Consider the following 23,111-nt stretch of genomic DNA (forward strand, 5'->3'; position numbering starts at 1 on the left):
GAGCTTGTGGGCCCCAGGACCCGCCAGGCCTCTTCCTGAGCACTCCCAGGCCTGTGGACTCTCCTGCTGCATGGCCCGTTTCCTCCCAGCTGCCACCTCTGTCCCTCCCCCCAGCCCAGCTGGCTCCCTCCCGCCTAGCACGCAAACACAGGCACCTCCACTGACATGGCCTCCAGGCCACGTGAGGGTGTCCCAGCTGCAGCTGTGGCCCTGGAGGTGGCCTGCACAGCTGCCTGAGAGGCTGCAGGGAACAGCAGGTGTGTCTGAGCCCTGCTCCCCCTGCCTTGTCCACTCTTCCTCTCCTGGGAGGCCTGCCGTCCTCCTCTCTCCCTGCGTGTGCCCTCCCCTCTCCCCAAAACCTGACCACAGCCCCCTCCCCCTGCACCCCTGAGTCACAGGGTCTGGATGAGCAAGAATTACGGAAGTTTAGAGCAGTTTGTCTGGGACTGGGTGCCACTAGGCACCCCCCATCAGGACCCCACCGGAGGCTCACCCAGGCCCTGAGGCTCATCTAGGACTCGAGTTGTGACCAGACCTGCCTGCTGCAGAATAAAAGCATGAACAAGGTGCTGTGGCCCTGGTGTTTCTGCCCTGTGGCTGGGGGGTTTCCAGGGCAGCATGCCAGGACTGGCTGAGTCTGGTTGGGGGGCGCGGATTGGCCCTCCTAGCTCTAGGGCCATTCTCTGGAGACAGTGGATTTCAGGGTGTGTTTTTTTTTTTTAATTTTTTTAAAGATTTATTTTATTTATTTATACAAGCACTGAGTACAGTCAGAAGCATGGGAGGGTGAGAGAATTCACCAGAGCCAGAGCGGGGAGCAGAGCAGGCAGAAGGACCGAAGTACACTGCTGAGGGGAGCAGCGGGCGGCAGGAGAGGTCTGCGCGCCGTGTGGGACCCTCCTCAGGGGCCAGGGAGCAGCGGGCGGCAGGAGAGGTCTGCGCGCCGTGTGGGACCCTCCTCAGGGGCCAGGGAGCAGCCGGGGATCGAACCTGTGCTGCAGAGGCTGCGGGCAGCTTCGCAACCCAGCGCTCAACTGCTGCGCCACCAAGGAGGCCCTGTTTTTTTTTTTTTTAAAGATCCATTCATTCATATAAGAACTGGGGTACAGGCCAGAGGCACGGGAGGGTGAGAGGACTCACCAAAGACAGAGCGGGGAGCAGAACAGGGAGATCTACTGAAATACACTGCTGAGGGGAGCAGCAGGCAAGACAGGAGAGGTCTGCCGCACCCTATGGGCACCTCCTTGTCTGGCCGGGAATCGAACCCGCGCTGCAGAGGCTGCAGACAGCCCCACAGTTCTGCACTCAATCCGCTGCGCCACTAGGGAGGCCCCAGGGTATTTTTTTTTAAAGCTTTATTTTTTTTTTAAGATTTATTTATGCATACAAGAACTGGGACACAGGCTAGAGGTGCAGGGGGTGAGAGGATTCACCAGAGACAGAGTGGGGAGCAGAACAGGCAGACTGACTGAAATACACTGCTGAGGGGAGCAGCGGGCAAGTCAGGAGGGGTCTGCTGTGCCATGTGGGCAGCTCCCTGGCCAGGGCTCAAACTCATGCTGCAGTGGCTGCGGACAGCTTCATAGGTTGCGTCCTAACCCCTTGCGCTCCCAGGGAGGGGCTACGAGGGAGCGCTACCTGCTCCCAGGATATTTTTGAATGAAGGGTGGGAGGCAGCTCTGCAGGCTCTGGATCAGGAGCCAGAGGCCCAGATGTGTTGAGGGCTGGAGGCAGGAAGGGCCAGGGAGCCATCAGTGAGCTCTGGATGGGGTGCAGCTCCCTTTTCTGCAGTTGACTCCCTTTGGCTTAGTGTCAAATCCTTGCTCTAGAAGCCACGGATGGACGTGTTTGCTGAGGAAGGCCACGGCCGGGTGGAGCCAGTGAGGCCCTGAGCTGGATCTGCATCTGTAACAGGGTGGTCCCCCTGCCCAATGACAAACCCAGGGGCCAAGAGCTTCTCTACGAGCCAGACCCCCTGTCACCTCAAGGCCCGTCTAGAAAAGCCAAGTGTAAGATCAAACACCTCCTGCTTCTCAGGAGCCTCCAAGAGGACTGGTCTGGGATGGGGTCTGGGGAAGAGGGGAGCTGTTCTGACTGTCCTTGGCCCCACCGAGCCTGCTGGGTGCTCAGGACTTTACTCCAAGATCTGGCCGGCCTGGCTGCACCCCACTAGGGACCATCTTCCTGTTCGGCTCCCTTGCAGCCGCTGCTGCTGGCTCCGTGGCCTTTGCGCCTTCTTACTGCTCCTCCCCAGGTGCAGGGCGTGGAAACTGAGCTCCCTTTGCATGCAGTGGCCCAGCGAGTGCCCCCCTCCTGTGGGTCCCCAGGTGGCGCCCACGACGGCCAGGTGGTGCAGTCCTGTGGGCCCCTCCTAACCCTGGCCCTTGTGGGTGAGGCAGTGGCCACACCTCAGTGCTGCAGAGAGGAGGGGACCGGGCAGGGCGCCCCCACCCTCTCCCATTCCCACCCGGGGGCTGGCCTGTCTGCACACCTGTCAGGGGCCAAATCACCCGATCACCCTTACAAGCAGCATCTCGAGGACTGTATCATCGGCCCTTTCCCCAGCTCCCTGCTGGTTTTTCCGAAGACTCAAGAGCAGAGGAGAGGCTGCCAGGAGGGGGTGAAGGCCAGGGCGGGGGTGGGCGATTGATGAAATTGTATTTGTGAAAATTCTTTATAATCAGGAATATATTCCTCGTTATAAAAAGAATCCACCTGTAAGAATAATATATCCATATTATCTTAAGATAATATCTTAAGATATTAAGAATGTATCTTAAGAGAATAAAACGACGGACGAGGAGGCCTGTCTGGATGGAGGCCCCACCAGGGAGAGCCAGCTTGGTGCTCGCTTGGCCCCAACTGATGGAGTCTGGTGCCACCTAGTGGTTAAAGGGGGACAGTGGCGCTTGGTGGGGGTCAGAATAAGAGAGGGGGATGCTCCCTTCCACCTTTGGGCCCCAGGACACAGCAGGAGGAACCACCCGCCTCCCCAGGTCTGCATTTTCTCTGCCAGTCATCTCGGCACCCAAGTTGGAAGTTCAGGTCAATTGGGATTTTTCTCTCTCTTAATATCTCTTCTCCCTGATCCCCACATCAGCCGACCCTCAAGCTCTGTTTTTCCCTCCTACGTATCCCTCAATTGTCCCTCTAGCATTGTCTGCGTAAGCCCTGAACCTGCCCACCACTGTCTACGTCCACCGCTTGCAACTTATTCTCTCGGCCTCCAGCATCCCCCTCAAAATCCGCCTCTGCGTGGCCTCTGGTCCTCCTCCAGGTGACACATTTACCCTGTTCATTCTGCATTAAAAATTTCCCAGTGGCTTTAACGCCAGGGAGGAAGCCCAGCCCTCGACAGAGTGCCAAGCCCTGGGGCCCTGGGCCTGCCCGCCCGCTGCCCCCGCCTCCCTCCCTACCAGGCCTCCCTCCTCACCAGGCTTCCTGCCCCAGGACTGTCTACTGCTGTGGACAATTCCACGTGTGTCTTTGCCTGGGCTGTTCCCTCTGTGGGAAACACTCTCCTCCCCCTCTGGTGTCTGGTGACTTCTCTGCATCCCTCAAGGTCAACTCAAATGTAACCCCGTCCCCACCTGTGTCCAGAACACCTGCACACTCAGGCACAAACTCGTGCTTGCTCTGGGGGAGCACCCAAGTCTAGTCTGCCTCCACCTGGGCGAGGCAAGGTAGCGCCTAAGTCTCGCTTGTGCCCCATGTTGAATGGTGTAGGGTCGGCCGGGCAGCTGCCTGGGGACAGATACAGCCTGGGCTCTCCTCCGTGGCCTCACTTCCCCAGTACTGGCCTCTTGGCCTGGCCCAGCACAGCTCCAGGCCCTGACCTCTCCCTGCCATCACTCTAGTTCCGCCAGCTTCCCCTTCATCTTGGAAGCAGCCCAGGGTGCATCTTAACATGTTGCCTGGCGCATGGAGCACAGTCCTGGTTTCAGACTCATGGCTGACTGACCTCCAGGTGCTGAGGCCCCGGACCTCAGAGGGACCAGGCCTGCAAGTCATAGCAGTGAGGGAGAGGAGGGCAGGCAGAGGGAGGCTCTGGGCCCAGCCCCTCAGCCAGGTGTGGATTGTTATGGGATGAGATTTATATCATGATAAAGTGGTTACAAAAATTAAAGTCCACACAGTTAATAAAAGAAAGCTCTCCAACTTCAGTTCAAGGATGTGGCCAAGGCCCCCCTCAGGCCAGGATGAGGCCTGGCCTGGCGTCAGCACTGCTCCAAAAGGACAAAGTGGCCTGTTTTTCCCAAAACCAGGGCTCAGCTCCTGGGGTTTGGCTCAGGAAACCAGGAGGTCATTGTTGCCTTGAGCAGGACAGGACTAAGGCAACCCAGGCTGGCAAATGCTTTGGCAGCCCTTCATGTTCACTTAACCTTTATTTAGTGGGGTTGGGGAGAATGATGTACCAAATAAGGCTTTTATACTATAATATATGGTTTTCTGCAGCAGACAACTTCTAGAATGTTATGTGCAACTGTCCACAATTTAGCTTATGAGAGAAGTCCATCACTAGCCATAGGGAAGCACTGGACCATGCGCTGTGCAGTTTAGGGGTTCAGTTTATGGTGGTTGCATCTTAAACAGGCTGCCCTCAGAGCTAATGGGGCCCTATAGCTTCCCCTTAGGCCTCATGTGTGTGGTGCAAAAGACATCAGTTCAACCAGGATGTCCCCTGCAGAGAATGTTTTATTTTTTCTACTTGGGGGCATGGCCCCCCGCTAGTGCGGGAGCAGGGAAGTTCCTGTGTAGTGGCTGATTTAACTGGTGCCAAGTCTTCTATTCATTCTGGGATGTTTTGTGTCTCTTTCAGAGTCATGCCCGCACAGTTGACCCTGGGTAGAAATAGGTTGAGGCCTGCCTGCTTGTTGCTGTTCCACCCTGGTGGGGCTGTTCCTAGCTTCAGAAGCCCAAGGCCATAGTCACTGTGGAGAGTAGTCTGGGGTGGGTAGGCGGGGGGCAGAGACTGGGCTTCCCTTTTTCCCCAAGGCTTTGGGCTCAAAGTTCATAATGAAAGGGCCAGTGGGGGACCTTAGCCACATCGGGAGGCTCCCTTCTGTCTGGTCTAAAACAGCCCTCGGCCTCTATGCCCTGGATCCTGGAGCCTTGCTAGTCTCGGCCTCTGCCTACTGGGGAGATTCTGACCTCACATGTCAACGGGACTCACTTCATCTAAAGACAGTCGTGCGTCACTTACTGTGGCCTGAGAAAACCGTGTGACACAGCCCGTCACCCTGCAGGGCTGTGGGGTGTGGCTGCAGGGGCCGCTGTTCTCTGTCCCTACAGCACAGATACCAGTGGGCCCCTACAGTGCAGGCTTGGGTGTCCAGAAGAGAGGGCAGCCCTGGGGCACCTCACCCCGTGAGGGGCCCAAGAAATCGGCCTAGCCGGGTCAGAAGGGCCTTCAGTGGGGCTGAAGACAGTGTGGGGGAGTCACTGGGTCTAAACAGAGAGGAACGCTGATGAGTAAGAAGCCGTGGGCACAGTTCTGACAGGGATAAGTCAGAGAGGAGCTTGTGAAGTTCTGTCACAAAACTAAGCCCCAAAGACTAAGGACAAATCTGTCGAAAGGCAGCTTGACATTTTCTTGTCATTCTGTTTTGCTCGGTTGGCGTTTTTCATGAATTTAGCTGCTAGGCTGACTTTTTTTTTTGTTTCCAGAGACATGGAATGTGTACAGCGGCTGTCGAGGCTGCCCGAGTTAGAATCCGGGTTGGGCTACTAACGAATGAGGGGCTTTGGGCAAGTGACGACCCTCTGTGCCTCAGTTTCCCCACCTGTGAAATGGCAACAGTAATAACAGTAGCTGCCTCTTCGGGCTGCTGCGGGGGTTAAATGCTCGTGTGTGTGAAGGACTGGGGGTAGCAGGTACCGGAGGCGCGGGGGTGTTTTACATTTTGGCTTATTTATGAAGCCCTCACCATAGTTCCCTCTGCCCAGTGCCAGTGGCTCTGGGGACCGGCTCACCGGCCCTTGTAACCAGGAGGCCTCTCCTCCATGGGCTAATGAATAAAACCACCAGGAAGAAGGGCCTGCTCCTCCTGCTTGGGCTGCAGCCCCCGAGAACTCAGGCGTGGTAGGGGAGAAGTCAGCTTGTCCAGATTGTGCTGTTAATGCTGAAGTTCAGAAGCCCAGGTTTCTGTAGGCAAAGCTCAATAAAACAGTGTTCCCATTTGGGAACAGAGATATGCAAATCTTATCGAAGCTCCTCTTAATACCTCCTTAAACACGTGAGTCACCGTTTCAAAGGAAAACGGAATGTTTGTTCAATATGGCTATGATCTTAATCCTGGTGATTTCAGCTTTTTTTTTCTAGGGAAAGCATAAGGAGAGTGGGCTCTGAGTGCCGTCCTGGCTCTTCTCAGATTGTGTTCAAATTAAACCTGTCAAAGCTTGTACGTCCCCTGAGACAGGCATCACCGCGCTGGCGGCTGCACCCCACCCCCAGTGTGCAGCACCCCGAAATGTCATCGTACCACAAGCCTGCAGTTCCCAAAATGTGGAGTGCAGAGAAGCACCCAGGGGGTTGCAAAAGTGCTGCTTCCAAAGCCTAGGATTCAGGGGGCTGTACGGAGCCCCTTTCCAGTTATAAAAACGCGGGTGGTCTCCACTCCTCCCATTCGGAGAAACAGTCTACCCCATCGCCCCCACCTTTAGAGGAAATAAAAACTCTAATTTTCTTTGCAAGGGCCAGAGGGGGTAGTTTCAAAGGTCCAGTCAAGCTAGAGTGTGGCCTTAATGTTAAAACAAGGACCAGCCAAGAAGGGGGGTACGGAGGGGGGCTTTGCCTGGCTCTGCGAGCATCCAGAATTAGCTTTCAAAGGGGGTGGGATTGTTCCTGGGAGAACCAGTCAGCCACGTGGCAAGGGGTATGAACAAAGAGAAAGGCCGTAGTGCAGGAGAGAGAGGGGGTCCTCCTGAGGGCTGTAATTTCCTCTCCGCAGGGCGGGCAGCTGGCGGGCACCTGGAACTAGAGGGCCCTGCAGGTGAGGAGGCGGTGCTCACTGCTCAGGCCTTCGCCTGGAGCCAAGAACGTCCTGTGTGCTCCTGGCCCCCATCTGGGGCGCAGCTGGAAAAGGGAGACAGGGCCCATCCCCTCCAGATGGGATGCTCAGCATCTGTGGGGGTGTTAGGGAGTTAGGGTCTGGGCCCCCTCTGCCGGGAGCTGGCCCCCTCCTGGAGCCCATGGGGGTGGGGACCTCAGTAAATAGCTCCAGGGGCAGAGGCAGCCTGACTGCATGCTGCAGGGCGAGGAAGAGGAACCCAGCATTGCCTGCCCTGCCAGCCTGCCTGCTGTGGCCCCCACTGGCCTCCGAGAAGGGGGGCCCACGATGTGGGATCAGAGGAAGGACTCCTTGAGTGTCTCATGGGAGCTCATGGGGGCATTTGGTTCTCAAAGGGAGTCCTCCGGGGCACCAGATGGCCCCCCAGGACCCCAAGTGCAAAGGGCAGCTGTGACACGACTAAGGGGTGCTCTTTCAGCATTCTGTTCTCAGGAAACTCATCTACCTCCTGTCTTTGGGAGCTGTGGGTGGCTCTGCCTGTGGAAGGCTGACTGTGCACCCCTCCTGGGCAGCCAGCACCCTCTTCTTCCGAGGAGCCCTGGACCAGGGCCAACTTGGGGGACAGCCTCAAAACATGTGGGTCAGGAGGGGCTTCTTGTTGCCCCAGAGATGCCCCGAGCTCTTGAGGAGCTGGAGACAATCAGAAAAGGGACCACATGGCTGCCCCTAGCATCTCTGTCCACCTTCCCAGACCCGGGCCCCACCACCTCCGCCTGCCTCCGCCCCTCCCCGGGCTGCTCTCCTGCCCTTCAGTCTCGTGGGCCCATCCTTCTGGATGGCACCGGCACTGAATGCTCAGATTCTCACCCCAGCTCTTTGAGGGGTCAGATGGCTCCCAGAGTCTGTTTCCACCACTCACGGGGGCGGGGGGGCGGTGTGAGGAGCACAACCCAACCTTCCAGCCGGGGCATCAGCGGGGGTACTGGTTCGGTAGCGGTGTCCTGTGCTTCATTCAGAGCCGCTGGATCTGAAATCCCCAAGGCAGGTCCTGGGAAGCTGGATGTGGCAGCTTGGGAAACGCCACAAAGGGGTCAGCAAGGAGACCCCAGAAACTCACTTCTCTGAGGGTTTGAATCCTGACTCTGCCCACCATTTGCTGCCGGATGACTTTGGGGAAGCAGCCTCTCTAACCTCAATTTCCTCCTTGGAAAAATGACATTCCTGCTGGAACTTACCTCCGGGGGCTCAGGGGAAGATTTAACCAGATGGTGCAGGCCCTGGGCCTGGCGCTCCATGAGCTCACAGCAAGAAGTGTGGCTTGTCTGACAGGGTGAGCGCCTGTCCCGAAAGCGCTCTCCAGGCTGATGGCATATTTTCCTTCTGTTAATACAAAGTGGGTTCTGCCGCCTTCCATAAAGACCCCTGTCTGCACAAATCCATCCCAAAGGACAAGTATGGAACTTAGGGCTGAATGAAACAGCTGTGTCCAGTCCCACCTCTGACTGACCATGAAGTGGGCCAGGGGGGATTGAGGCTGACACCCCTTTCCCTGCCCTGCACCCCACCAGCAGGAAGCATACCGGAGCCCCTCCTGGCGAAGCCCTTCCAGGCGTGCCCCCTCCGTCAACCTTGCCCCCCTACTCCATGCTGGCTATCTTCTCTTTCTTCTTTTTTTAATGTTTTAAACACTATCTCAAATAGACCCACCAGGACTTTATTGCATGCTGCAGCCCTTCAGTTCAAGGTGAAGATTTTAACTCGGGCTATTTATAATCCCTGCGACGGAGCGGGTGTCAGTTTCAAAGCAGCCATGCCAGATGTCGACTTGGAAGTTGAGAGGGAGACAGCATTATTGTGAATTATTGTGGCTAGTGATTAATATTTGATATTTTAAACATATATTCAACTCAGAGGAAAAAACCCTCTTTAATTAATGGGTAAGATATTGTACAGTCCTCCTGTTGGCGTGGAGTTACTGAAAGAGCTCTGGGTGTGCCTAACTTCAGGCAAAAGTCAGATGGAAGAAAGTGACCTCTGATGTCCAAGGGTCCTGCAGACCCCCCTCTGTGTCCCTCCTGCTGGTGCTGGGCTGGTCCAGGCTGATGAATCCCTGGCAGGTTTCTCTTTAGCCTGGACTCTGCTCACTCTTCCTAGAGACTGACATGTGGGGCCTGTTTTATCTCATCTACATAATGTAAAAATTAATACTTTGCCCTTATTTAAAAGTTGGTTGGTTTTCTCCAAATCTGCATTGCCCGTATTCTTGGCAAGCGGAGAGCCCTGGCATCCCTGGGTTAGGTTCCGAGGTGGCACTCACTAGCATTTGTAACCAGTTGGTGGTGATGGTTTTGACATACCTGAACCCCCTATTCATCGGGGTCTCCCCCTCACCTGCTGCTACAGGTGGCTGGAGTTTGCATCTGACCTGCATATAATTTGTTCTGCAGTGTTGGCCTGCGTTGTGAGAATTTTGGAAGGGAATTAAAAATTAATCTCATATATCAATTTTTTGATATATCTTTTAATAATTAGAATTTGAGACATAAGCTCCAGAATCATATAGGTTCATGGTATGTTCATGCTTCGCCCTTAGTTTAGTAAGCACGGAGGCTATTTAGTAGCTGCTCCTTCAGCTATTTTTCTTAGACAACCATCTACTTCCGCCTGGCCCCTGGGGGTGTCTGCCCCTGCTCCTCTTGCTCACTCTTTTCTCATGTGTGGAAGGCGAGCTGAGCTGGGCCGCACTCCTGATAGCGTGCCCTTGAAGGTGTCAGGATGATCCCAATCTTGTGAATAAACACAAGTGGAAAGTTCATGGATTCTGCACTCAAACTGGCCCTGCATTGAAATCCAGGTACACTGTGTTCTGATGAGGCAGCTGGTCATGACTTGGCCTCTTTAAGCTTCATTTGTTTTTATTTGTAAAATATGCATACTTCTACCTACTCTATATGCTTTTGGGGATGATTAGAGGCCAGGAGAATAAAAATAAAAGCTCGTGTTTGTGAGTGCGGCTGTTTAACACACACCTTACATGGCCTCATAATCAGCACAAAAATCCTACAAGTGGGAGATGCTTACAGATGAGGACCAGCCCCTCTCAGCTCCACCGTCTTGTCTCTACTCTCTACTCAGAAGAGGAAACTGAGGCATGAGAAGCATAGAGACTGACCAAGATTAGCCCAGCGTGTGGCAGACCAGGGTTCAAGCCCGGGATGCACTTACCCAAATCGTGCTCGCTGCCTGCCAGCCCGGGGCAGCAGGAGGACCTGTGCCTTTGGGTTTTGTCCCACAGTACTCCTCACAGGTAAGGTCCAGACAGTCTGCCACCTGGCCGTGGGCTCCGAAAAGGCGAGGGGACATCACCTCCATATCTGGGTCCCGTGTGAGCACCTAGGAGATGCTCAAGAAATTGAATTCAGGCCTCCCTGGTGGCGCAAGGGGTTAGGATGCAACCTGTGACACTGTCTGAAGCCACTGTAGCATGAGTTCAATCCCCAGCCAGGGAGCTACCCACACGGTGCAGCAGACCTCTCCTGTCTCACCCATTGCTCCCCTCAGCAGTGTATTTCAGTCCATCTGCCTGTTCTGTTCTCCACTGTCTCTGGTGAATCCTCTCACCTCCCGCATCTCTGGCCTGTACCCCAGTTCTTGTATGTGTAAATAAATAAATCTTAAAAAAAAAAAGAAATTGAATTCAATTGACTTCACTACTGCCCAGTGAGAGTGGAGAATGTAAGTTTGAGTATCCAGGAGAGGGCTCCTCCAGCCTGGATTTGGTTTCAGCCACCTTTGTCCCCAAGGAATCTAAGGGGGAGACATTCTCACCTGGCACCAGGTAGCAGGGGATGAAATCTTATCGTGGCTTTTCTAAAGGCTTTTTGTAGTTCTTGGCTGGCCCCTGTGGATAAGCAGCCCCAGCACCCTGCAATCTGGGCCGCACTCCTGATAGCATGCCCTTGGAGGTGTCAGGACGATCCCAATCTTGTGAATAAACACAGGTAACCAGTGCCGGGGATCTGGTTCTTGGCTCTGAGGCTCAGCTTTTGGGGGGAAGAGGTGGCTGAGGCTGACTTCCGGGGCCCATTGTCTGGGGGTGTTTGCCGCCGGGTCAGGCGGGTCACCAGTGACCTGGAGCAGAGTGGAGCAATGCTGCCCTCGGCCGCTGCTGGCCCAGGTGCTGCAGAAGGCCCACTGCACACCTGGACACCTGGAGGAGTGTCCAAGGGGTGTCTAGGGGTTGGGGAGAGTGAGCCAGAAGCGGAGCTGCCTCCAGACCTGACACTGTACAAGGATGAAGTCCCCACCGTGTGCCGGCCCCTGTGGGGCAGCGTGCATATGACAGACTAGGAGGCTCCTGCCATGAAGGCCTTCATTACCAGCACGTCCTTTAACCCTCTGAGCCTCCACGTCCTCATCTGCAGGACATAATAAAGGACAGTGGGAGGACCACCCGTTCATTCATTTGCTTAACAGAATGTTTATTGAGCGTCTATTTTGCATGATGTTCTGTGCCAATGAGGAACACTTGCCACCCTGCAGTGAGGCCACCAGACAGGACACGTGGGCCCTGGCTGGAGCAGGGATGGCCTCTGGGTGGAAAATAGGAAACAAGTTGTATCATTTAGGGTGATTTTTCTCTCTGCTGTGCTGGTTCTGGGGGAGGGGGTGTGCCACGAGCATGTAAGTCCAGCACCAAGTAGGTTCCTGCTGCAGGGCCAGGAGGAGCAGTGTCCTGGCTTTGCATGGCCACAGCAGGGGGGAAAAGCTGGTTGTCTTCCTACCTCCCCCCATTAAGCTCTCAGTTGCCCTGTGGATGGGCCTCCCGAGGGCCTTCAAATCGAATACAAGAAACCCCGAGTCTCAGCGATGCCCCTGACCGGAGCCCAGGCCAGTCCTCTCTGTCCTGGGCCCATGCTTTCCTGCCCCCCATCCCACCACCAGGCCTCCCTTGCCACACAGATGTCAGTCCTGCCTGGTGTCTGGTATCGGAGGCCAGCCCCATGAGACAGGTTTCTCGAGGTGGCCCCACCTGTGTTTGCTCAAGAAACCCTGTTTGAAAGGGAAACCAGATCAGAGAGGCCTGTGTGACATTTCCTGGCCTGAAGATCAGGCATGTGAGCTCTCAGCTTTGAAGTCCCGGGAGTAGTGACATTTGCGTCCTTATCAGAATGGCCACTAGATAGTCTGGGTGTTACCTTAAGGTGTTGGTGGAGAGGCCCACAGTCAGGGGTTATCTCTGCAGCCGGGCTTCCTGCCAGAGGGAAACCCGCGCCCTCTATAAGGGCTGTGGGAACAGGTACTGGCTACCCCGTGACCGGCCGAGGTCCAGGATGAGGTGTCTGGGGGCTCTTCTCGCGTTCCTTGCTCTCTCCCAAGGTGCTGAGATCATCAGGTGGGTAGCCAACTCCAGGGGAAGGAAGAGCGTCCCCTGTGTCCTCTCTAGCTGGATGTCTCCCAGGTCTCCCAGCCTTCGCTTCCCCAAGCACTTGTGGGGGGGTCTTCAGAGGAGCTGGGCAGCTTCCCAGGATCACTGCCCCTGTCCACCCTGTCTCTGCACATTGGGACTTTTCCTCTAAGGGTACCCTATAATTCAGGGTGCAGAGAACAAGAAAGGGCATCAGATGGGTGGCCTGGGAGAATAAGGGTATGGTTTCTGGGGTGAAACTGTTTGCAATTTGATCCCCAGCTCCTCAGTGGTTCCTCAGCACACAATTGGGAGAGCAGATGTATCCATCTCATGGGGTTGTCGTGAGCAGCGTGTGAGTTAATATTTGTGAGGTGCTTTGAATAGTGCCTGGCACATTGTAAGAGCTACGTGTGCATCTGCTCAGCAAAACTCTTGTACCAAGATCTGTGAGTGAAATTCTCAGGTTCTCCTAAAATAAAAATTGGTATTTCTTGAGCTGCTGGTTACTAGGTGCCAGACATTTAAGTAGGCCTTCAGCTATATGATCATGGATTAGGCAGCTATTATGATCTGCACATTACAGACAAGGAAATGGTTGTTCGGGGAGGCTCCCTGGGCTGCCTGTGTCCACGTGGTTAGTAATGAAGGATCTAGAACTCGGTCCCAAGGGGTCTTGCACTCTTGCCACAACATTGCAATACCTCCAGGGGCCCAGGGTCCAGGTCTGTCAAGCCTGAGTCTGTGCCTGGGAAGTTGGAGCTCTGGAAAGGGGTCTGGGCGCCCTTCACCAAGTCAGAGCGTCTGTGGTCCTGAAAGCGAGGCCTCCAAATCCCAGGCACCTGGCAGCCTCGCAGCAGAGACTGGAGGCAGAGGTGGGGCCAGAGGGGAGGTTTTCATGTGGCTGGGGTCCCCATGTAGGGCTGCTCCCCCAGTTCTCAGTGTGGGCATTGCACTGCTCGTGATGCTGCCTGCTGGCGTCCCTGGGAGGGGGCCGCTCTGGGCCTTGAGCTGCAATAGGACAGCTCAGCAGGGCCACTGTCACCGCTGTGAGAGTCCCTGGGCTTTTAGCGAGGAGATCCTAAGCTGGAGCAAGCAGGCAGCGCTGGGACCTGGGACCCGGACCTGGGCTGCAGAAGAGGGCAGCTGTGGGTGTGGTCCCGGCACTTGGTCAGCCTCATTCCCTAGGGCCTTAAATCCTTTACTATCATCAGAGACAAAGGCTGAGAAATGTCCAAAGGGCCTTTTATTTATAAGTCAGGTCCCAGCTGAAGGCATGCGGGAGGCCTGGGGTGGGCAGCACTTGGGGGCCATAGGTCACCTACGAGGCTGTTCCACATGGGCTCCCCTCGGGATGTGCACAGCATGCAATGGATGTGCACCCATTTGCTTTTGGGGTCTTAAAACTGCTGTCATTTGATTACTCTCAAATCCCTATCACATGTGCCGTCTCCAGTTATCCTGAAGTCAGCCCTGCAGAGCAGACTGCGCGCTTCCTAGAGCTGGAAGGGACGCTGGGAATCACCCAGCTGCATTCCCAATGCACAACACAGTGAACTGACAGGCAGAGGGATGAAGCCACTCGGCTAGTCAAAGGCAGGGCTGAGGCGCAGCCCTAGGTGGTGTCCAGCACATAGTAGGCACACAGCAAGATTTGAAGACCGAATGGTAATGTGCCAAGTGTCCCTCCAGCCTCAGTGTTGCGAAAGTCATTAGCAAGTCATGAAATGCATGTACTGAGTCACCACCAGCGTTAAAAACAGGGAGAGGAATGAGAAATACCAGCATGTGCTGCATTTAGTAAGGGTGGGCATTGACTTGCGAATTGATGTAAAATGTTTTTTACTTCGGGTTATGATTTTTTTTTAAAAAAAACAAGGGGGTGGTTTATAGTGCCCAGAGCCTCTGGACCCTTCTCAGAGGCTGAGCAGCCCTGGGTCGGTGGGGGGGGGGGCCCACCTGTTTGTTCTCCCCCATCTCCCCAGGCTCCCTCTGCACAAGGGGAAGTCACTGAGAAAGAGCCTGAAGGAGCGTGGGCTCCTGGAGGACTTCCTGAGGACACACCAGGTCGCCTTCAGCAGGAAGTACTCCAACTATGGGGAGGTGGCCAGCGAGCCCCTGACCAACTACCTGGATGTGAGTGGCACTCCCCGGCTTCCAGTGCTGATGCCCAAGCAGAGTGTGATGCCCACGTCCTGCCCTCTTTTAGGCCGCCTGTCTGTCCGCTGCGGCTCCGCAGTGCTTGTTTCTGCCTGTGCTCCCGCCTGTGCTCCCGCCTGTGCTCCTGCCTGTGTTCCCTTCCGAATGTCACCTCTGCAAGGTCTAGGCTACGTGACCTTCCTGCCAGATCCCACAGGCGATGTGACCTGCTCCTAGATCCAAACTGACCCCTACCTTTGCCGGCCCAGGCCCCCATGCCAGGGATGGGCCGCTGGTGCCAGGACGCAGCAGGAATGCCCTTGTGCCCTCTGCCTCCCAGGATCCTGGCTCTCAGCTGTCACTCTTGGCAGTAAACTGGCCTTTCTGTCTCCTCTGTGCTCTCGTTTCCCTATCTAGGCCGCCCTCACCCCGCCCTAGCCCTAGTTCTACCACATGGGAGCTGGCGGGGATGTGTGGCAGGACAGCTGGGGGAGGGCTGGGGTCCCCAGCGCTGGTAGCCCAGGACTCGAGCTTGGGTCTAATGTCGGCGTCTGGGGCCGCGTCCAGCATGGTTGCAGGGCTTGTGGGAGGGACGGCAGGGCCTAGCTGGGGTGCGGTGGGGAGAGCCTGGGGGCTGGAGAGGAAGACCCTCCCCTCATCTGCCTCCTCCACCGCCCAGACCCTGGGCAGAAAGCAGGAGCCTCCCAGACAGAGCAGGCTCCGTGCCACATGCTGCCCCTCACTCCAGGCTGTTCCCCCACCCCGACCAGCGCTGTCTGTCCGTCTGTCCGCAGAGTCAGTACTTCGGGAAGATCCACATTGGGACGCCGCCCCAGGAGTTCACCGTGGTGTTTGACACGGGCTCCTCGGACTTCTGGGTGCCCTCCATCTACTGCGAGAGCGATGCCTGCCGTGAGTGGGCCCCTCCCCGCTCAGAGCCGGGGCCGCTCTGCAGCAGCCGTCAGGGGGCCAGCGTGGAGGGGCGGGGGCACCAGCAGCCTGCTTTGGCATCCCAGCCTCCCCGCTGCGTCCCAGCCCTTCCAGCTGGCCAGACTGCTGCGGGCCGCGCGGCCTGACACATGAAGGACCAGCTGGGAGTGAGGGACCCTCCTAAAGGGGCAGGGGCAAGAGGCACCTCAGTTTTCCTGTCTGTAAAGTGAAGCCGCAGCGCGCCAGGGGCCGGAGAATAAAGTGAAAGCATCTGCTCCTCGTGATCAGCAGCTGACATATGAAAATCCTTGTTGCTCTTACAATTCTGGGAGGTGGATGCTTTTTTTTTAAAAATCTCATCTTCGGACGGGAAAACCAGATTCAGGGAGAGAGGCGCTTGCCTGGAATGACTCAGCTGGTGCAAGTGATTGTCCTTGGAAACCACAGGGGTGACCCACGCTTTCTCTCCTCCCTTCCCTTCCCCCACCTTCCCCCTGGCCTCACAGGTCGCACTGGGAGTCACAGAGTCGGGTCCTCGAGAGCAGGTTCTTACTGTCAGAAGAGAGGCTGGCCATTGCGCAGACCTTGTTCTCCCACGGCCGGGGAAGGTTCAGCCCCGGCCGCCATTGCCAGGTGGCGAGAACATTCTGCAGGGCCCACTAACCCTGGGTCTGTCTTCCAGAAAGCCACCGCCGGTTCAACCCGTTCAAGTCCTCCACCTTCCAGAACACAGGCAGGCCACTGTCCGTCCAGTACGGCAGGGGCAGCATGCAGGGCTTCCTGGGCTACGACACCGTCTCCGTGAGTGGGATCTGGGCCTCCCCCCCCCTTGCCGGCTGCTCCCAACAGGCTCTCTGGCCAGCACTGACCGCCCTTTGGGTCCTGCCCCGGGTGGCCTGGTGGTTTGGATTCTGAAAGGGCCGTGAGGCTGAGGCAGCAGCAGCTGTGGGCGTCTCTCCTCCAGTCCTCTCCTCCCAGGTCATCCCTCAGAGCCCTGGCAGAGGAACTTCTCTGGGTCCAGGTTTCCCTCTTTCCAATTATTTTCTCGCCTGTCCTTGGCCGTGGTTGGTTCGGTGTCCCGGGCCAGCCCTCCCATGGGGCTCCCTTCCCAATTTCTGCACATCGAGGCCGCGGTCTGTGTCCTGGCTCGCCGCCCCTCCCCCTTTGCCTCATTGGAACTGGCCTTCCAAACCACAGCCCTGGGCTGGGGAGGGGCAGGTTTCTCCCTTCAGTTTAAAGAAATTCCTATAGGAAGGGGTGGGCAGCAGAGGCTGGCACCGATCTGGCTTCTGACCTGGGACTTTTTGCTGGGGCTGCAGGGACCCAGGTGGAGGTCAGCCTGCCTCTCTTGCAGGTCTCCAACATCGTGGACCCCAACCAGACCGTGGGCCTGAGCATCCAGGAACCTGGTGACATCTTCAGCTACTCCGAGTTCGATGGGATTCTGGGCCTGGCCTACCCGTCTCTTGCCTCCGAGTACTCGGTGCCCGTGTTCGACAACATGATGAGCCAGGGTCTGGTGGCCCAGGACCTGTTCTCGGTCTACATGAGCAGGTGGGGCTACACCCGGCCAAGGCTGGCCGTCTGCGGCCTGGCAAGGACTGAAGGTGTCCGCCCCAGGGCCACTCTGCAGCCCGAGGGTAGCCGCCTCAGCCGAGGCAGCCCTCTCCTTGTCTCCAGGCACAGCCCACCTCTTGTCCTGAGCCCCCCAACAGAGTCACTGGTGCAGCCAGAGATCCCTGGCCAAATTTGTCTTCATTTCTGGCATGTAAAAAACGAAACCTGATCCATCTGCATAGGAGTCTTTCACTGCTTTTTCTCCAGGGAGGCAGGACTCGGGAGTCAACTGTTGACGCTGCTGAGAGTCACAGACTTTTAGAGCAGAGCGTAAAGGGGTTTAAATTTCTCCTTTCACTGTGGCGGACACTGAGGCTTGGAAGGGACAATCACTCTGGGAACCGGTGGCCAAGCCGCGGCTGGAGCCCAGGGCTCCTGACTCTTAGTCCAGTGCTCCTGCCTGTCTGTCCGCCCCTGTGCTGAGCAGCTCAGCGTGGACAGATGGGTGGGGACAGGATGGGAAGAAGGGGCTGGGTGGCTGAGGTCAGGGGAGCCAGGCCAGGGGTAAATTGGCGCATTCATTCATTCATTCATTCACTTATTCAAGAGATGCTCACTGGCCCTTCTCAGGTGTAGGGTCTGTGCCGGGATTTGGGGCTACCCAGGCAAACAAGACAAATTGGGAGCTAACCCGTTGGCAGGGGAAACCGCACTGGCTTACATACACAGCTGGGACTCGGCAGTCGTGGTCAGGGCACACGTTGCGGGGAGAACTAGGAGTGCTGCAGGCTTAGCACTACACAGAAGCCCGCTTTAATGGCACTGCGTGGAGGGTGGCCCGCCGAGGCACACGTGGGGGCCCGCCAGCTGAGACGAGGACAGCTTGGTTAGGCAGAGGGGACAGCTGGAGCTAGAACCTGGATGACACGGGCGGCCTGAGGAGGTCTGGAGCGCAGAGCAGCAGATAACACTCGTGTGCCAGTGCCTCCTGGTGGGGGCCCAGGAGGAAGCAGGGTTGGGCTGGGGTGGCAGTTTTAATCCGAAGTGTGTGGAGCCTGTCGAACGCCCCTCTTCGATTTGTAGCCCAAGGGCCAAAGCAGAAAGCCCTGGGTAGTGGAGGTGGGGGCATAGGGAGACAGTGGGGACTCCAGGGGTGGCTTGAGCAGAGCCTGGCAGTCAGGTGACAGTGGCAGCTTCCTTCAGGCCTCCCTCACACATTCAGGGCGAAACTGGGTGCTCGGAGAAAAGGCCGGGGTATTGGGGAGGCAGGAGAGCTCATCTGAACTCAGGGGGCAGGTGGGGGCTGAGGAGGGCATCATCACATCTGCTCTCTAGTGGGGCAACCACACCCTATCACAGAATGGGGGTTTAGAGGCTGCGAACACTTTCCCTTGGTTTCAGAAACGGCCAGGGGAGCATGCTCACGCTGGGGGCTGTCAACCCGTCCTACTACACCGGCACCCTGCACTGGGTGCCCGTGACGGTGCAGGAGTACTGGCAGTTCACCGTGGACAGGTGGGTGAGCGGCAGCTGCGGGTCTGAGGCCGACTGGAGTGTGGGGATGTCAGCCCACGAGGCTCTCCCTGGGCAGGGCCACGGCGTGGCAGCCAGAGCGTGACAGCACATCAGCGTCTGGCTCAGACACGGCCAGACCAAAGGCCTTTTCAGCGAGAAGCCTGCAGTCACCCGCGCTTTGTTAATAAACAGTGGCGCTAATCAAGCCCCTGCTGCCAGCACTATGCTGGGAGAGGCTGACTGTCTTGTTTACGTCTCACTAAGCCCTGCAAGGTGGGTGTCATTACCCTCAGTTTATAATTCGCTGAAGTTGAGTTTGAACCTCACGACCAGCCCTTGAACAGACGAGAAGTCTCAGTACAGGGAGCTTGGCTACTCACCCAAGACACGCAGCGAGTAAACAGCAGGGAGAAGACGTGAAGCCAGATCTTGAGGTGGTTAGTGCGCCCTCAGCCTCCTGCTTGACGCGAGGTCTGACGCCAGGCCACCCTGTCTCCCTGCTCTAGCGTCACCATCGATGGCGTGGTGGTGGCCTGCCACGGCGGCTGTCAGGCCATCCTGGACACGGGCACCTCCCTGCTGGCCGGGCCCACCAGTGACATCCTCAACATCCAGCTGGCCATTGGAGCCACCCAGGGCCAGTATGGCCAGGTGAGGGCAGGCGTGTACCCTCACCTCCCCAGAGGCCCCTGAAAGAGGGGGCCCCAGTGCATGCAGGAGAAATGACACAGGGAAATGGTGACCGTAAGTGGGATTTCTTGGGAGGCCTTTTCGGCGACCTTTGGCTTTGGCCCACAGTTGCTACTGGAGCTCCCAGGCCTCACCCAGGAGGTCATGCCTCCCGGGCTTGGCTGAGCTTTGCCCTGCCCTCTTGCTCCTCCTTTCCCTGTGGGGCAACCCTTCCTCCCTGCTGCCTAAGTGCTCCTGGTGTCCTTGGCGGCTCTGGCTGGGTTTGGTGGGAAACACCAAGGCTTATCCCTCTTTGTCTGTCCTTGCGTTAGTGGACACACTGTCCCCTTCAATGTGATTCTTGGGGACATACCCCGCTGGGGAGCCTCTCTAGGGTCTGGCGCTCCACTCAGGTTTGGAGGAGGGTACCCTGCCCGGAAGCTTCTCTGTGCCTTGCAGTCCCATCTGAGAGGTGCGCCCTCTGTTCTTTAGTTTGACATCGACTGTGGGATACTGAGCATCATGCCCACGGTGGTCTTTGAGATCAATGGCAGAAAGTACCCTTTGCCCCCCTCTGCCTACACCAGTCAGGTACGTGTCTCAGGAGAGGAGCTCTGGGCTCACCTAGCACCCCTCCTCTTTTTTGGGGTGACTGGTGATAAGAAGTGGCACAGAATAGAGGGAGAACGCAGGACGCACAGGTAGACCAGCTGGCCCTTCTGAGGGAGGCTGTGTTGTCCTTGGCCGCTACCGTATCACCCTGGAAGGGAGGAGGCAGATGGGAGGACAGTGCCCAGAAGTCTGAGGGAGGGATGAGGGGTGGGGTGGGATGAGGGGTGGGGTGGGCAGGGCCACAGCTGGCGGGGTAGGGATGGGGGGGCTCATCCGCTGTAGCTCCCAATCCAGGGCCTAGAGCTTGGTCTTAGCATTTCTCAGGGCTTTGTGGGGACCCAGCCTTTGACCCCACTGATCTGCTGGCCTCAGTTTTAGCCTAAACTTGAGCACTCAAAATTGACCCCAGGGTAGTAGGTGCCGGAGCAGGAGAGGGAAACACCGTGAGGACAAGTGGGGGAGAGTGGGGTGACGGGAACCCATGGGGTGATCTTGGATTAAATCATTTTATTTTTGCAATCTCAATTTCATCATCTATTGAGTGAGATAGATGTGATACTTTGCTTACTTTTGAAGGGGATTTCAGGGGTGACACAGAATAACCAATGAGAGTAATGGGGAGAGGGAGGAGCCCCTTCACCTCCGTCTGGTCTTCCCCAGGACCAGGGCTTCTGCAGCAGCGGCTTCGAGGAGGATGGTGTTTCCCAGCAGTGGATCCTGGGGGATGTCTTCATGCGGGAGTACTACAGCGTTTTCGACAGGGCCAACAACCGCGTGGGGCTGGCCAAGGCTGTCTGAAGGCGCCGCTGCCCAGGGGCCTTGAGGGCTTAAATCAGGTTTTCAAGCAGATGGGTCTCAATAAACACCACATCTCTGCAGACCTGAGTCTTTTTTGGGGGGGCAGAAACCCCCGCACCGTTGTGGGGTGGGCATGCCTGCCACCTGCTGTAGGATCACGCGGGGAGGGGAAGTTTGGGGACACAGGCGAGGTGGAGACTTTCACAAGGGAACTGGCCATTGCAAGCTTGGTAAACAGAGATGTGTCCTGTGGCCCACTGTCCGACTCTCTGGGAAAGGAGAGAGTCGGGGTGACTTGTACCTCAGGAGTGAGCACTGGGAGGTGTGGGGCTGGGCAGAGAACACTGGACAGATGGCGGGAAAGGCCCATCCAGCGAAGGATCTCGCTGCCAGCTGGAGAAGGCAGATAGTGGAGTAGGCTGAGGAGGAAGACAGTGGGCCCGGGATTGCCATCCTGGGGAGGAAGCACACCTGAGTCCCATCCTCACTCTCAGAGGCGCCAGCTTGGCCCTCCCGCACCAGGAGAGCGGCCCCATGCCTAGAGGACGCCATCATCACCTCCCCGGCTCTCAGAGGCTCTGGGTCCAGATGCCAGAGGACAGACCCTTCTGCTCCCTGACTCCTGCTCCCCTGGGGTGGAGAGAGGCCATGCAGGAAATGCAATGAAGCTACCCTGAGGATGCTTAGGGGCCAGGTGGGCCACCTGCGGGCCCACAGTGCTGAGAGCCCCCCGCAGGTCTCTGGGCAGCGCTGGCTGGAGCCCCACATTAGCCCCCGGGGCCCTGTGGCCTTTCCCTTCACACTTGTTTCTCTTCCTAACAGGGGCCAGGGCTTCGGTCAGGTCACAGCCATTCTTGCCCGGCTCCACCCCCACCACAGCGTCACTCTTCTGTAGCAGGTGAACGCTCAGGAGGCCGTGGACGGGGTGGGGGTGTCACCAGCTAGTCCTACCCTTGTCTTATTGGCTTGCGGGCTTACCCTGCCAACAGCTGAGCAGAGGACGAAGCAGCAAAGAGCCTTCACAGAGGAGACAGGTCTTTACAAAGAGGAGTGTGTGCGCGTGTGTGCGTGCGTGTGTGCATGTGCATGTGCGTGTCAGGGCTTCTTCTAGCAGGAGACGGAAGATGGGTCTGTTGACAGGTTCATCTCGGGGGCATGATTCTTAGCTGTGCTCGACAACCAAGATGAGGGGCCTGGCTGGGGGCAGCCGCACGGCTTTCCCGGGCCTGTCCTGTGGCTGAGGGGCCAGCTCTGGCCAGGGAGGCTCCAGGCTGCTGGGCAGGGAGGAGCAGCAGCGCCGGGAGGGCCCTGGGTGTCCATTCCAGCCCTGGGTGGCTTCTCTACATCTTGCCTTTCTTCTCCGAGCCCAGTCCCGCCTGTTTGCCAAGAACGAGACAGAACTGGGCCACTTTCATTATTTTTAGTTTTCTTGTAGATTAAAAAAAATTGCCGTGCAGGCTTATGAAAACTGTTATATTTCAAGGGTTTACAATTAGCAAATTATATTTTAAACATCCAAACCTCAGTTGGAGATAACATAGAGAATCTAAATATGATGACTTCTACAAAGAGGGGGATGAAGTGCCCCCCGTCCTGGCCACCTGGCCCTGGTGGCCACCCTTGTCGTGAGAGGGTAGACATGGTGGGTGACTCCTGGGGCCCTGGGACGTGGGCAGCCTCATGTCCTGTGCCTGGGCTTTCTCCTTGCTGCAGAGAGCGTTCTGCCTGGAATGTTCTCTACACCCAAACCTGTTGGCTGACTTTAAATTGTCCTTCAAGCCTCACTTCCAAATCTCCTCAGGGTGCCGCTGAGCAGGCTGGGTCTGGTGCCCTCCCGCATGCTCAGAGCACTCCTTGGCGTGGTGCTTATTATTCTAACACTGATTTCTTAGCCTCCCTCGTGGGCCCGGGGCTTCCTGAGGCAGACATGGCGTGCCTCTCATTTTGATGTCCCGGGAATGCCCTTGTCAGATACTGTGGATTGAAACAACACGTCAGCCAGGAGGGCCTGGAGAGCCCCTGCTTGCTGCTGGTCTTTTCCTGTAGGATCCTCAATCAGCTGCCCCTCCCCCCCCCCACACCAGGCCCATTCTGCTTCTTCTCCTTCCCATTGCCCAGCCCACACTACTCCAGGCCCCCCACTGTCTCTGGGACATGACTTGGTGCATGTTGGGAAGTCTCTGAACAGCAGAGACTGCTGCTCCCGGGCTTTAAGGTTCTGTCAAGGGGCCCACCCTGGTCCAGCTCCTGTGGAGTCTGCAAGGAGTACAGGGGCCTTGGGAAGAGGCTGTCAGCCCATCTTTATTTGCTTGTGAAGAGGGGAACCTGGAGCCAGTGAGCTGTGAAGTTGGGGGGCCCTGCATGGCCAGGTTGTCACTGCCAGGTCTCCCACCTGGCAGGGAGAGGGCAGCTCAGGAAGACTTGGTGGCCACTGGAGCCCACCCACCAGGTGTTTGCTGTCATCTATTGCTGCC

The 23,111-nt window shown here is 56.9% G+C and overlaps 1 protein-coding gene across 1 annotated transcript; it reads left to right on the forward strand.

Moving 5' to 3' along the window:
• Window positions 1–12,343: 12,343 nt before the first annotated feature.
• LOC311176432 (chymosin-like) lies at window positions 12,344–20,637 on the forward strand (the record flags this gene model as incomplete). The annotated part of the gene is made up of 9 exons (XM_084241953.1): window positions 12,344–12,405; window positions 14,403–14,553; window positions 15,351–15,468; window positions 16,169–16,287; window positions 16,841–17,040; window positions 18,445–18,558; window positions 19,065–19,209; window positions 19,720–19,818; window positions 20,500–20,637. 9 exons carry the CDS (start codon window positions 12,344–12,346, stop codon window positions 20,635–20,637), a joined length of 1,146 nt encoding a protein of 381 aa, XP_084098079.1.
• Between the last annotated feature and the right edge of the window lie 2,474 nt (window positions 20,638–23,111).

The sequence above is a fragment of the Talpa europaea genome, assembly GCF_964194135.1.
Source record: "Talpa europaea genome assembly, chromosome: 9".
NCBI classification, from domain to species: domain Eukaryota; kingdom Metazoa; phylum Chordata; class Mammalia; order Eulipotyphla; family Talpidae; genus Talpa; species Talpa europaea.